At 37.9% G+C, this 14,683-nt stretch overlaps 1 protein-coding gene across 2 annotated transcripts in view; it reads left to right on the top strand.

Moving 5' to 3' along the window:
* EEFSEC (eukaryotic elongation factor, selenocysteine-tRNA specific) overlaps window positions 1-14,683 on the top strand; it is a 120,800-nt gene that overhangs the window by 19,128 nt on the left and 86,989 nt on the right. For both annotated transcript variants that reach the window (XM_063164770.1, XM_063164768.1), the window contains exon 2: window positions 12,894-13,101. In XM_063164770.1, the coding sequence (XP_063020840.1) occupies window positions 12,914-13,101 (188 nt within the window). In that variant the 5' untranslated portion in view covers window positions 12,894-12,913. The remainder of the gene's footprint in view (window positions 1-12,893; window positions 13,102-14,683) is intronic.

Genomic DNA, 14,683 nt, shown 5'->3' with positions numbered 1-14,683 from the left:
TCGCCAGCCAGTCCAGCATGCAGAGACTCTCCCCCCTGCCATAAAACAATGAGCACATTCAGGCACAACTAGTGTTTTCAGTTATTAAAAAACGGAGCCGTCTGTCTCTGCCTGTGACTTTAATCTTTAAGCCTTTATTCCCTATACCCCACCCCCTCTTTCTTTCCCCAACCTTTTGTTTGTGAAGTGCAGAGCTACAGGATATCTGGGCCTGGAGTTGCTGAATGTATTGTACATTCCCCTGGCAATTACAGATGTTTATAACCCTGACTGATGTTATTTCAGTATTGTGGAGGGTGAACAGAAAATTAAAGATTGCATTTTTCATTGCCCCTAGCAATCTTTAATTTTTTTATTTTTTTTTTGAGGACAGGGGAGAAAAAAAAAAGCAAAATGTAAACTGTTAATTTAAGAAAAAAAAAATCTTGTTTTGCATTCTCAGATGAAGTACATCCGAGAGCTGTGCAGGAATATCTTCCCATACTCTACCATAACTCTTTTGTTAGGACAGAGTGTTACATGCTGTGTTGTAAAAACATAATAGGACTGGATTTTAATACAAAAGAAGCTCCTTAATGCAGGGTGTGAGACTTTTGCATACTTTATTTCAAAGACAAGGTAGCTTTGTAATGACTTAAGAGCAGAATCACATACTTTTTTTTTCAGCTTTGAATGGAACTCTGGATTTTTTTTGTAGAAGAATGATTTAGAATCTGATGAGTTTGAGTTTTACTTTTGGACTTGGTGACAGAATTGTTTGAGAAAATTTATTTTTGATAGTCTTGTAGAAATATGCTCTTGCTCTGTACAAGGTTTTAAATCAATTTCTTACTAGTGGTGGTTTAGCTATCTAAAGCTGCAGGTGCACTGTAAGATTAGTGTCCTTGAATTGACAGAGGGGTGGAGGGAAGAGAATCCTGTAGCAAATCTCTGTGATCAAGGTGATAATTGGTGTGTTTCTTGGGGACTCCAGTGCATTCCATGATTTTTCAGAGTAGTTGGCCTAAAACATTGAATTTAAGTAGAGAAAAGTTAATTGGAGTCAAGAATTTCAAGGTGGTTCTGCAGTATCTCTCTGGTACAACTTTCATATCTCTACCTGTTTTCAACTGCATGCAAACTGCTGTTTATAGGTTTTGGAAGTTTGGAGTTGCATATCTAAATGTATATTCAGGTCTGCCTACCTGTGTGATGGTCCTTATCTCCAGTGACTGCTGCATGGAACTTTTCTTTAGACTGATCTTTCAAAGATATGGCAGAAGAGTGAGCAGGAATTTACAGTGAGATATCCTTTGGCTAGGCAGGACTTGAAGAAGTTAACACAAAAGATAGCAAAAAAGTCTCCTTGTCATCTAATATTATACTGATAAAAATATGCTTAAAGAAATTCTAACGTGTTCCAAGATGTTTATAATTCAGTAATTCCCCAAAGCACCCCGAGGGAGGCAATAGATGCACTGTGGTAAGAGTTCCCCAGTCCTCTGGCAAGGAAAAACCCAACTAGTTGGTCATTAAGCATAGCACATTCTTTTCATCCTGAGAGAATCAAGTACTAAAGTTGTGTGTTGCTTGTGTAAGGATTTCTGAGATGTGCTGGTTCTCTTTGTGGTAAAACACGGGGGCACGGGTGGGATTGAATCCTAGATATGCTAATGGAAAGATACCATCTTGTACAAATGAGGTTAACTTGAAGATTGAAGAGCTGAGTGTGAAGTAATACTGATAGAGACCAGAATTTATAGAAACTTGATAGGTGCTGTTCATAAGTCTGGTTTTGCCCCCACTCTGAGTCCAGTAGTGGGCTTGTATGCAATAGTAGATTCAAATATGGGCAGAAATATGAACACATTGGTTGGGAAACTTATCAGTTGGTCTGTTCTTGGAAATCAGAGTGTTAAATTGTCTGAAAAGCTAACACAGGAGTTCACTTATTGAAAGAGCTCACTGCTTTGAGGGAAAATGTGTACACTGGTGGCTGTTTATGGGCTTCTCTGCCTGACACAGTCTTGGAAAATAGATGAAGTTATTCCACTAATTGTTGGACTGCTTTTCTCTTTCCAGTATAAACCTGGTTCTGCCTGACTTATCATTCATAGTGGAAGGCATACTGGTATAGGCTGCTGTCAGCTCTGGCCTGAGCATCCTGTAGTGTCAGGGAGGCAGCAGGAATTTCCATATTTGTAGGTACCACAGAGGCTTTCACTCGTTATTTGTCTCCACACTCCAGTTAGTGGAGAAACCTCAGGTGCAGCATTCTTGAAGCTGGGAATAGTCTGTGCGGTGTGAACTGAGCCATTAGAGATGAGCAGAGGACTCCAGACATGTGGAAGTCAGTCAGAACTGGAGATGGGCTCATGTCCTCATTGGTGCAGGTTCAGTGCCTTTGCAGTTCTTCCAGATCTTTGATTCTTTTTATACTGCGAAGTTGCTATTTTCTCTTTCAGGTCTTGGAAATAGCTTCAGAGATGGTCTCTGCTATAATCTGTGAAACATGCAAAGGACAGAATAATCATACTTGTAGTTCTGTTTTTTGCAACATATTTAACATTATCACATGCAAATATAGTTACTTTTTTTTCCTTGAGACTTGGCAGGAGATCTTGTAGAGAGCAAATGTAAAGCTGATATGGGTCAAAACTTATAAAAAGGGTAATTTTTTTTCTTCTTGGTCCTCTGACCTGTTTGCTTTTCAGTAAAGACTTTATGGACCATCAGGGACCATTTATGGTCACTATATAAGGCCCAAGTGTAATGTTACCTCACATTTAACTCTTCAGAGCTGTGCAAAGACACACATGGCCTTGATACCAAAACAAAATACCTCTGAGTAACAAGTCTGAAACTTGAACTAATCACTCATTAGGCACTAGGAAAGCTTACTAGAACCCTGAGCACACAATATCATCTGAGGAGGTCAAAGCAGGGTTTTACAAGTATCCATTTTCCATTTTTCTTGCTTTGCATCTTTTTTCCTGAAGCATGAACATAAAGTGTTGATTTCTTACACAACTTACTGTCCCATTGTTTGAGAAAGCTTATTTTATGAACTGAACAACTCCAAACAAAAGGAACAGGGCACTTCATTGCCAATCTCTTAAGTTTAGCTTTGATATGAATTGGTGGAATTACAGGTGCCATTTTTGTATCTCATTTGGGAACTTAGAGATATTGAAATAGCCTGAAATGTTTTATAGCCTGAATTCCAAAATATGAAGCTGAACTTTTTTCTGCTAGGTGTAATATAGGTAGTGCAAAAACCAGACAAACAAAATCCCACCAAACACCCCTGGACAAACCAGGTTTGTTACTTGGATATTAATAACCTAGTTGGTTTCTTCTATGCTTTCTTTTTCTTTCAAGTCTATGAAATAATAGTTTTTCTTACTATATGCCACAGATTATACAGCTCATCAGCCATGGAGTACAATGACATTCAGTCTAAAATGCTAAAACTGTAGTTTTGTGCGGTATCCTAAATATTTAAATTCTCAGCTTTTACTGGTGTCTGTATTTGCATATACATATGTATGAATGACACTTTAAAAAGTTAATGTTTGCTAACTAATTCACAATTTCTGCACTTTTGACTTCAAGCCAAGAAAGAAATTAATGCAGCTGAAATACCACGGTGTTGAGTAATTCAGCAAATGCTACCTTTTTTTGTAGCAGTCATCTGTGTCTACTCAGAATGATTGTTGCTCTTCCAAGATATGTAGGCTTTTTTCAACTGTACCATAGTTTATGTTTTCAGCATTAAAATAAGTAGAGGTCTGTTTTGGACTCTGTCCAGTTTGTGCCCTGTCAATATAGAAATTCAGATCTAGTAATAGGTAATATTACAGAACAGGATTTTTGTACATATGGAAGAAGGATGACGTCTTCTCTCATATGGTGCTTTACCTCCATTTTTACACATGCTATGTATTACATGGCATTTCGTGTTACAAGGCAAGGATTGTTTGCTTTGCTCTCCCCTCATTGTCTATAGGATTTCCATTTGGGATGATTTTCTGGTTTTTGACAAATATTTATTTAAAGAGCAGAAATTTAAATGCCAGACTGTAGTAGTCACTCATCTGGTTTGCTACATTTTCTTTGGAAATAGCTGAAATGATTGGTTTTGAGGGACAAACAAGAGAGTCAGTGATGGAATAAAGTATCCCTTTCTTTAAGTTTCATCTTAATACTTCTTACACAGGATAAAATCATAAATGTTTCATTAAAAACAAAGAAGCTTCATCTAGCTGGATGTAGCTCTAAAATCTTAATGATGTAAATATCAAAGCTGTATTTTTATTTGTGTAAAGACAAATGGTATTTAGCATTTGAATTTGAATTATTGTTCTGCTTAAAATTATGTAATTGATTGTGCTCTTTTATTAGAGGTGTTTTATTTCCATTCTTTCACTCAACTTCATTTGCTTTTGTTAGTGTGTGCTGTTAACATGGATTTTTCTTTATGGAGGATCTAACTGCATTTGTCTTGTTTCCTTTTTTGAAGCTACTTTATCTTTAAGATTCCTTTTCCAGAAAGTGACCAGATCAAAATGCAGTATTTTATTTCAATATGATATTGTATATAGGCAAAGTCTAATTCTTTACCTTTCTTTGCTGCTTCTAAACTTAAAACAATTTTGCATTGAACAGCATATAATGACTCTATCTTTTCACCATTTTCTGAAGTTATTGCACTAGTTTTGTGCACAGATGTAGTTCAGTTTCTTTCAATTCTTCCTAACAATCTGTGGACTGTTTATTCAGCTTTAAGTTTCCCTGTAGTTCCTCAGGCTGCTGTTCAATGAATCCCTTGGCCTGCAGCAGCATCTTGTCCCCAGAAAATCAGGAGGTTTGCTTTGCTCTTCCCCTTGTTACCTTTGCAACTCCTGGCTGGTCCAGCTTGTGCCAGCTCTGGCTCTCCCTGGGTGCTGCAGGAGCTGGCTCACCTTGTCGGTCTCAGGGAGAGCTCTCTGCTGTGCCTGGGTGGAGCTGGCTGGTCTGAGCATCAACTTTGCCTTTCATCAGACCCACCATAAGCTGTGGGAAGCCTCAATAAACAGTGTTGGGGAAAGGTGACTGGGAGCAGGAACTTCCCAGCTCATGGAGCTGCAGCCTCCATGACCAGGTGCCAGAGCCTTTTCACTGACAGCTGTTTCTAGATCACTCCTAGATCACTGCAGGTAGTGATGTAGATCAGCACAATAACAAAGCAAAGTGTGTGATTGCCCTGGCTTGAAACCACGTGGGTAAAATTGCCTTTCTCCCTTGCCTGTTTTGTCTTCATAGTGGAAGTGAAGGATGTTAGTCATGGCCTTCCCTTGGCTGTGGAAGGATGTGAGGATGTGTCCTTAGCAGTGGCTCTAGTTTATGCTCAGGCTGCAGGAGGTGAGGTGTACTGAGGTTCTTTTTGTGCTGGGGAGAGGGGAGGACAAGAATAGCAAATTAATGTGTTACCTAAATTAAAAAGGTTCATAGCAATCTCTCTTTAATAGTGTATTTCTATTTGGAAGTCTTTGAAAGAAGATTTCTCTGTAATTCTGCATATTTTTTTAACAATACTATGTGTAATTTTAATGTGTGTTTAACCAGTGAATTTAGTCAGAATGCAGCAAGGGCATCCTGTATTTACCTTGTTTAAGAATAGTCTCTCTTCCATAAGGGTGGAAACTACCAGAGTGTTCAGACATTTCTCAGGCTTGGTTTTCCTCTGAAGAGGCTGAAGACAACATGGGAATCCTTACATGCTGTAAATCCCTGCAAAGGATCTCCTGATAATATTTCTTCCAATCTTTGTATTGTTCTATGTTTTTTGAGAGTGTTTTCACTTTAGAGTTTGTTTGTGATTTTTTTTTCTCAATAACTCATCTATTTCATGTGAGCTTAATCCTGTGAACTATATTGCAATGACTAGACCAGCCTGTAAAAATTATTGGAAGATCCTCGTCAGTCTTTCTTAGCTTGACCTTCATAGAGGCTTTATCAGCTTTGTTTGTGCTACTTCAGCATGGCTGATCAAGCTTATTGACATACTCTAATCATTACAGGCATTTCCTCCCTTTGAAGAACACAGACTTGTTTCTGACATGTTGTTAGAACTTAGTCAAACAAGACAGATCCTTGGATGACTTGACAAAGGAGATGGTAGAGGCATTATCCTTTATCCTCCTCAGAACAATATGGCACACTCTTTCTTCTCCAGATGAAGTATAAAGTATATTCAAGGGGATCTTTGTGTGACATACTTTCAAAAGAACTCTTTTATTTCTTATAAAAAGTTATCACCTACTACTTGACTTAGACTCACGTTTACAAATAAATAACTCTAATAGATCTGTTATTTGGCATACAAGAAATGGACTTCTTCCAATTATGTATGCCCTTATGGCCACACTGCTTTCCCTTTCTAGCTCTCAGTTACAGACCAACCAGAGTGGCTGGTTTTCATCTGAAGAAGAGAATTCATGCAATGACCTAATGCTTCTAATTTTAAGCTTTACTGTGCATTCAGAAATGTTGTGGGTGATGCTTTCTATCTGATGTTACAAATGCTCTGGAGTTTGAAGCTGCACAGCTCGCTGTTTGTGCTCTGAGCTCATTTGGAAGCGATGGTGGGATGCTTGAGCTCCATGAGCTCCTTTTCAAAGTATTTCCTTTGCATTGCTTTACAGAAGGTTTCTTCATGTGTAATTCATGTTCCCCAGTTGAGTGCATGCCTCTCCCTGCATCACACCTCCTATTTCTGTTTGAATTTTGGGGGATTCCATATCCTGTAAAACATCTTCCTTATTCATCACAGTGCCTCCCCTAAGGTAACTAGCAAAATCCTGTGTGACTTGTAATATCTCCCAAGGGTGCAACTGTATAAAAACAGGGAATAATTCAGTTGTTTCTGAATAAAGTTTCTTAACACAAAAAAAAGTTGGGGGAGGAGGCTGTGAAAGGGGAAGTTGGATACTCTCTGCATGATATAGACAATATTTCCTGAGACAGGAGATACTAACCTCAAAGAATTTAAAATAAAACATTGATTTAATTTTTTTCTTTTTTTTTTTTTTTTTTTGGAAGTGGAATAGCGGAGGTAAAAATGGTAGAATAGTTGGTCTTTTTATCCTGTGTGCAGATGAAATTGATTAAACCTTAAAAACTCGCCTCAGTCCACCCGGTTTATTAATTGAAGAATTTCCTCTTCCCCAGAATGGGAAGTGCACATTAAAACAGAGCTTTGCCCTTGAGTAGCAATGATACTTGAGAACGGTACATTTTCTACAATCCTATTTTCTCTTCTACACTAGAGGAAATCCTAACATGGTAAAAAGCATATTTTAAAAAAAACCAAAAGTATGTTTAAGGAAGTCCTCTTTCATTTCCTTGTAGAGCATGAAATCAAATTATAGCCCATGGCCCACAATTATTTTATTTTTACATTTCAAATTCCATTTTCTGCTTCCTTTTGCTGCCTGTGAACAAGAGTTGTACTGTTTGTGCAAAGTCAGCTAAAAAGATTACCACAAACAGGACAGGACACAGTAGCTTAAAGAAGGCACCACTCAGAATCTGTGCCTATGTTCCACGTGTGACAAGCAAAACGTCCCCTTTGTTCACACAGGGACCTGATCCCCTCTTCTTCTCTCTACTCACCAGGTTTCACCTTTTGAAGCCAAGTCAGCTTTATATAGATGTATTATTGGGAATACAATGCAATATTTTAGTTATGCTTGCCAAAATAATACTGCTTAAAATGCTCTCATATTCTATGTCTGCATTTGGTAAAGACAAACCAATTGAGATTCTGCTTGTTTATTGAAAATGCCTTTTGGGTGAGCTTTTCAGTAAGGAATTGGTAGCTAATTTAGTGCTTGGAAATTGTAGCTAGATGGTTCTGAAAGTGGGCTCAGTGCATGTACAATAAAACACTAATACATTTTTGGAACTGATAAATTAATACATGAGGCTGAAGTGTTTGTTTGTTTGTCTTCCTAGATCTAATAATGTAATTTTTTTCTAAGTTAGTGTTTAATATTATGTTTTGCTGCAGGGACACAGCTCAGTCTGGGAGTTGGGGTATAAAATTTACAAGCATGCAGGCTGCACCAATGGAAGGTGGTTTGAGTTCCTGTACATGCAGAACTGCAACAGCCTCTGTGGTTGAGGTTGAAGAAGGTTTATTACTTAATATGAAATGTTCTGCTGCAGAATAAAACATGGCAATTACAGTGCTTTACTGTTTTCCAAAATGCATCTGATATCTTGGCTACTCCCATGTGAAACTGATATAAGAGTTGATTTTTACTAATTGTGTGTGACACTAAACACATTTATGAGGAGTGAATTTGATGGAGGGGATGAAGGTTTGCAGCCTTGTTGTCTGGAACTCTTGGCAGGCTTTGTTTCCTATTTCAGCAATGGTTTGAAGATACATTGAACTAAAAAATGCAAATAGAGAGAATGCAGTGAATTTTCTCCAAAAGACTAAAAGTTGATCAATACATACTTTTGAAATGCATACTATTCTTTTTCAGTGTACTCAGGCTGGTGAGTTCTTTCAGGATCCAAGAGTGAGAGCTAGCTAGGAATGATGTTGCAAGTGCACTTTAGGGAAGCTTGAGTTGCTTCCTTCTGCTCTTTGGAAAGATGTCATAATCTCTGACATCTGTGATTCAACTCCTGAGTAAAGAGTAATAAATTACTTCCTTGATGACTTTATATAATCAGATACTCTTCAAAATTCAGGAGCAAGCGTGGGTTGTGTGTTCAAAGCAGTAGCTGGACCTTTTCTTGATCTTGTCTCTGAAGGTATTTTTTTATTTTCTGAGTTTTGTGTTCCCTGTCACTTTTGTGATACAAATGAGTGCTGCTGCCTCCAGGTTTAGCTGGCACTTGCAGTCTTTGTGATGCTGTGCTGCTGGTCTTGTGTTTTTCCTGTATCTGGCTGTCATCCAGAATCTCTCAGTTCATGTTTTATCTTTCTTGTTTGTTTTTCTTCACTCAGACTATCTACTTTATTTGTGCTGTGGTTTTGCTGCTTATCTTTAAAGTATAATGCCCATCTTTCTCCACCCCCTTGTGTTTTCTGATGACAACTTGTTTATTTCATTTGCTTTTTGCAAGGCTTCATCTGAGCTGTGTGTCATCACACAAAGGGTACTCCAATAATTGATCTTTCATTTTCAAGCAAAGTGAGAAATCACATGTCAGGATTTATCTTTTCAATGTTCTTGAACATGTCTTTCCTAGATGAAGTGGTAAATAAAAGGTTACACCCCTGTTTTCTCTGTAGAAGAAATAATTTGAGTATCTTAGTTTAACTTTTTCATTGATTTTATGTGACCTGCTTCAGTGCAGATAAAATGTTTTTGATTGCTGTGCTTCCTGGTATGCAGACCTGTCCTTTGCGTGTGTCTCTGCTTGGTTCAAACTAATTTCAAGCCATTTTCTTGTTCTGAAGGTTTGAGGAATATTCAAATAGTCCATAATCTCTTCCCTATTACTAGTTTTAACTGTGTAGGCCCATATTCTGTCTCCTTTTTTGAGGAGTGCTTTTTTTTGTCCTATGACTTCTTTCAGTTCTTCTGTTCCATTTGGTACAAGACCCCATGGCTGACATTTTGTTATCAGATAGTGCAGGTGTGAGTAATATTTTTACCTTCTTTAACTCTTGTTACTGTTTTTGAATCTCCACATAGTATATCTGCAATATTTTTATGTCCCATTTGAAAAATCTTTCCAAGTGAGGTTGTATTCATAAGAATATTGATGTAGTCCATCCTTGCTTCACTGTTTCTTGTTAAATCTTACTCTGCTGCAGAAAATTATTCAGAAATATTGTTTCTTTTGTTGACTGAACTCTGATATGATAGTAAGCTAATTCTTTACTAGAGATTTAGTAAATTCGAAGTTAAACATATTCTAAGTCTGCTATTACCGTTTATATGTTATGAGGAGAAAATGTATTGCATGAAAATGTTCCATGGGAGAGGGTTACAGTTTTGTCATCTTGCCAGCTTTCCTGATTTGAAATGTGACATTGGTGAATCCTAGTACACTTATCTAGATGATTTTGTTTTAGTGTTTAATGAACTTTATGCATGACTGATGGGCAGTGAAAGAAATGGGTTCTAGAAGAAACCAAAATGTAAATCTATGTAGGAGAAGATGGGGGATTGAGAAGAAGGTGAATTGTCAAAGATGGTTTATTAATCAGCTCAGAAAGGAAAGTTGAGGAACCAAGTTTTAGCAATATTTTTTCACCTTGTAACTCAAGGGTCCTGTAAACCTGAGCACTTCTGCCTTGATATGTGTGAGTAAACACATACAAAACATCCTCATGCCTTGGTGAGAAGGCAGTTCAGGTGTTTCTGTCAGTGCTGTCGTGGTCTTTGCCGTGATTCCGTGATCCTGTGAAGGGCAGCACTTCCCACCCTGCCCTCGTGCCAGCTGTGCCTTCTGTCCCAGCTTGTGCCATCTCTCAGGAGCTGTGGCCAGCCAGTCACTGGGGCTTTGGAGAAGGCACAATAGTTGTGCTGACAGTGTTTGTGAACTTGTGTGTGCTGCTGCTCTCCTTGACTTGAAATATTTTTGTCTAGAGTGTCACGGTGTATCTTCTGGTGTTTCTGGAGTTTTTCATGGACTGTATTTCTCAGAACAAAGTTATTTCTCTTCGGTCATCTTCTATGAAGATGAGGCAATGCCACAAGGCAGACAATCTCAGCCTTCTAGCAACTGGGTTGGTGATTTTTATGGCTCTTTTAAATTGTTGCTAATAGATTCATAAATACAGCAATTGCAAGCATTTGAATATAGCAAATGAATTTGAAGCAGTTGATTTGGAGTTTCATGGTAAAGTGACCCCTTTTACTGAAACTGCATATTACAACTCTGTGCAGATTTTGTGTTCTTTTGGAGGGAAAGATACCACACTGTACATAATGCATCTTTTCAAGGCCAGGTTTGGATCTGGTGGCTTTGGCTTAGTTCTGGAGCATGAGGATCACTGTGCTTTAGGAGTCACAGTGATGTTTGGTAAGGCTCAAGCTGCAGCATTGTTGTGTTACCAAAATGTCCCTTTTAAAGTATTAATAAAGAATTGGACTTGATGATTTGGTTTCTATTATTTATTCCCATTCCTTTTCAGGATGTCAGCTGTGTAGAACAGTGTCATACAAAATCTGTGTATTAGGTTTAAATCAGCCCTGCTGTATGCATTCACAAAAATGGGTCTATTCTGATTGTTAAGTGCTTTGTCCCACTCAAACTATTTTCATGCTGTTTGTTTCCCTTGGTTTCTGACCTTCAAGTCTGCCCTTGGGTGGTGTGTAAAGTCTGAGCCTTTTGTACAGGCTTGATGATGTTTGTGTTGAAATTTAAGCAAGCTCTAAATCACTACAATTCCCAAAACAATAAAAATGCAAACTACTTTTGAAGATATAAAGCCCATCTTTGGTTTGTCAGGGAGAGATATTTGAAATGATTGGTGGAAATTCTGCAGGAGCCCTGGAAATACTATAATTATCCAACTAGTGCTCTGAAGGGCTTAACATTCATTTTTCCAAGATGAAAGGTCTGGTAGGTTGAAATAGTCATTTGTAGCCATAATTTTTTTCTTCTTGTAGTTCCCACCCACTCATTCACCCATGCACTTCAACCTCAGAATGATTTCCTATCCTGAGTTCATGGGAACTGGGAACAAGGGGAGCTGTTGTCATAGCCATTGTAAAAGCCTTAAAAGCAAAAAAAGGCAAGGGAAAGGCTGGACAGCCTGGAGAAACAAGGAACAGTTGTATTGATTTCTTGCTCTTCTGATCTTAAAGCCAATATTAAAAGTACTTAAGTTAGAGAACTGGAATTTTACATGATTTCCAGCTTTTATAATCTTTCAAAATGTGCTTTTTTTGGCATATGACTTTCTGGTACTTCAGCTTTAATTTTTTTGTTATTTTTTTATGTTTAAACTTTCTCAACACTTGAGTCTGTTGCACTTTTCTGTTTTAGTATTCAGAGCATTTCAGTTACCTCAATTGAAACAAGAAAATTCTGAATGTAATTAGTGGAAGGCCCAATGTTCATCAGAAGCTTCCTTGAAAACTAATTTAAATCCATGAAATTCAGGTTGCTTCAATCAAAAGATTAAGGGTTCACGACAACAATATTTTGAAAAATAAAAATAATCTATAAGCGTGATAGGTAATGTCAGCCTAAAATTTAGGATCCTTTCTATGAAGAGATCTAGGAATCAGATCTGTTCTTGTGTTTGAAATTACATGTTCAAGTTATGTGGATCAGAATTGGGAGTGAATGGTGATACGCTGCAGGTTTTGAATTGTCTCTTTCTGACACTGAGGGATTCAAGAATTTCTTTAGACTTGGGATAAACCTGTCTCTGGTGGTGGTCGTGGTTTTCACTTTTATGAAATTTTGGGCTTGGAAAGAAAAGTGATAGAAGGGAGGTAGGGACTGAGGCTTGTGGATGTTTTATGGGGTACCTGGTTGGCTCTTGTTGGGGTTGCTCTGAGTGTGCAGCTCCCTGCAGTGTTGCTATGTGTTTATTTGGCTGTATTAGATTCTTGCTTGTCTGCTTATATTACAATTTTTAATTGAGGCAAATGTCATGCCTGTGTTGCTACAAGCTTAATTTTCTTAGTATATTTTTAATGCAATGATAACAGCCTTAGACTTGAACTATCACATTCTTCCCTGGTTCTTATGACTCAGTGATAGCCTATAATAGCTTAAATTCCCAAGGTCTTAATTTCAAAAGAGCTGCGGAATTCAGTGCTTGTGTTCTGTTTGTCTTTCTAGGCATTTGTACATATGTTGACAATTTTAAATGGAAACTAGTTGAGAAAATGATCCTTAATCTTTTTATGCTGTGGCAATACTGACTGTGAGTTCTCCTCCAGGTGCCCAGATTATCGATTTAATGATGCTTGTGATAGATGTCACAAAGGGGATGCAGACACAGTCAGCAGAGTGCTTGGTAATTGGGCAAATTGCCTGCCAGAAGATGGTGGTAGTCCTGAACAAAATAGATCTCCTTCCAGAGGGGAAGAGACAGAGTGCCATTGAGAAGATGACTAAGAAAATGCAGAAGACCTTGGAAAATACCAAGTAAGTGAGCAGTAATACTAACAGATAACTTGTCACAAAATTTATTTTGGCAAAAATTGGAACATTTCTCTTCCAAGGTGCTTCTAAACATGGTGGCATATCTAGCAAAAATTATGTGAAGAGAGTGAAAAGATTTACAGAAACTCAGAAGCAATTCCAAATTCACCTCTGCAAGTATCATGTATACAGAAATGTTTTCCTGCAATTAAGCTTTTAGATTTAAAGAGCTGCTTGGAGTTTGGATAGGATAATACAAAGCCAGAATATCCAGGTGAAGAACTGTTGGATGTGGTTACAGCACATCTTTGCTTTGCTCAGGGATATAAGGGGACATAACTATTGGGTCACATTTTGAGTTGAAGGAAAAAAAGAATAGGATTCAGAGTGCAGAGGAGAGAGAACCAAAATTCAGTTTTGGCATGTGCAGTCTGTGCTTGATGGTGCTTTGAAAGCACTGCTGATCTGGGTGGGATTGTAAAGTGCCTGCTCTGTTGTATCTCGGGCATTTGGAGTTTCTCCACAGCGTTTTTCCCACTTGACTTTGAATCTCCAAATGTGTGGTTTTTGAAATGCTTTTCTATTCCTGAACTATTCTTATTAGCAGGATATATGGTTATACTGTTTGACAACTGCCTCTAAGGACAATTGTGTATTTTTGGTTTTCTTTTTCTTTAAAAAAGCTTACTTGTTGAAATACTTTCGCTACACACATAGGTGTGCATGTGGAATTCCATAGCAGTCAGCAAAGCTGAAGGCTGTTGCAGTTGTAGAGAAGATGTTGCCACCAATGCTGGGGAAGTTATTGTAGTGTTGTCAAGAAATTGTATGGAAGGCAAAAAAAAAGACAGAGAAAGGTAACTGTTGTATATTTGCATAGTTTGATGCTTGTGAATTTACCTAATCAAAACTCAGTTTCCTCTGAATTGGTACCAAAACTAAAAGCAAACTGTCCCTGTGAATGGAATTTCTATTTTTAAAAAGTTTTTTGCACATAAGCTTCTGCCTTTGTCCAGTAGGATCTAAATTCTGCAGAGAGAAATTTGGTTTGATGGAGTAAGAGTTTCAGTTAGGGCTGGATCATGTTTGAAAGTGCCTCCAAATGCACTATACAATTACTCCAGTTTGTTCTGGTGTATGGGAAGAGGAATAAAGCATTTGGTTACATGTAAATTTCTGTTTATTGCCATACAGTGCTCTGAAATACTTCTATGAAAATACATTTCCAAAAGTTTCATGGTTAATCACAGGAATTTTTAGTGCATGTTTTTATTACCCTTTGTCCTTAGATGCCTCAGGCTTATGGCGTGTAAACAAAGAAAATACCTCATGTGCCTGGTTACAGCTGGGGCACTGAGTGAGCTCCCTTTCTAGAACTTAACATTTCTTTAGCAAAGCACCATCTCTTCCCTCCAGTTTGGTACCTTTTGTGAGAAAATCAGTGAGGGGTGGGTGTCAAGAGGATGGCCAAAATAATTAATTTTGGTCTGAATCTGTTGCTTAAGAATGAAGCTAAGAGAGCAAGTCACTTTTTGGTGTCATTACTGATTACACTAGGTTGTATTTTAGGAAAAAAAAAAGAGAA

Source organism: Melospiza melodia, chromosome 10 (genome assembly GCF_035770615.1).
Source record: "Melospiza melodia melodia isolate bMelMel2 chromosome 10, bMelMel2.pri, whole genome shotgun sequence".
NCBI classification, from domain to species: Eukaryota; Metazoa; Chordata; class Aves; order Passeriformes; family Passerellidae; genus Melospiza; species Melospiza melodia.
This window is presented reverse-complemented; position numbering and strand designations above follow the sequence as displayed.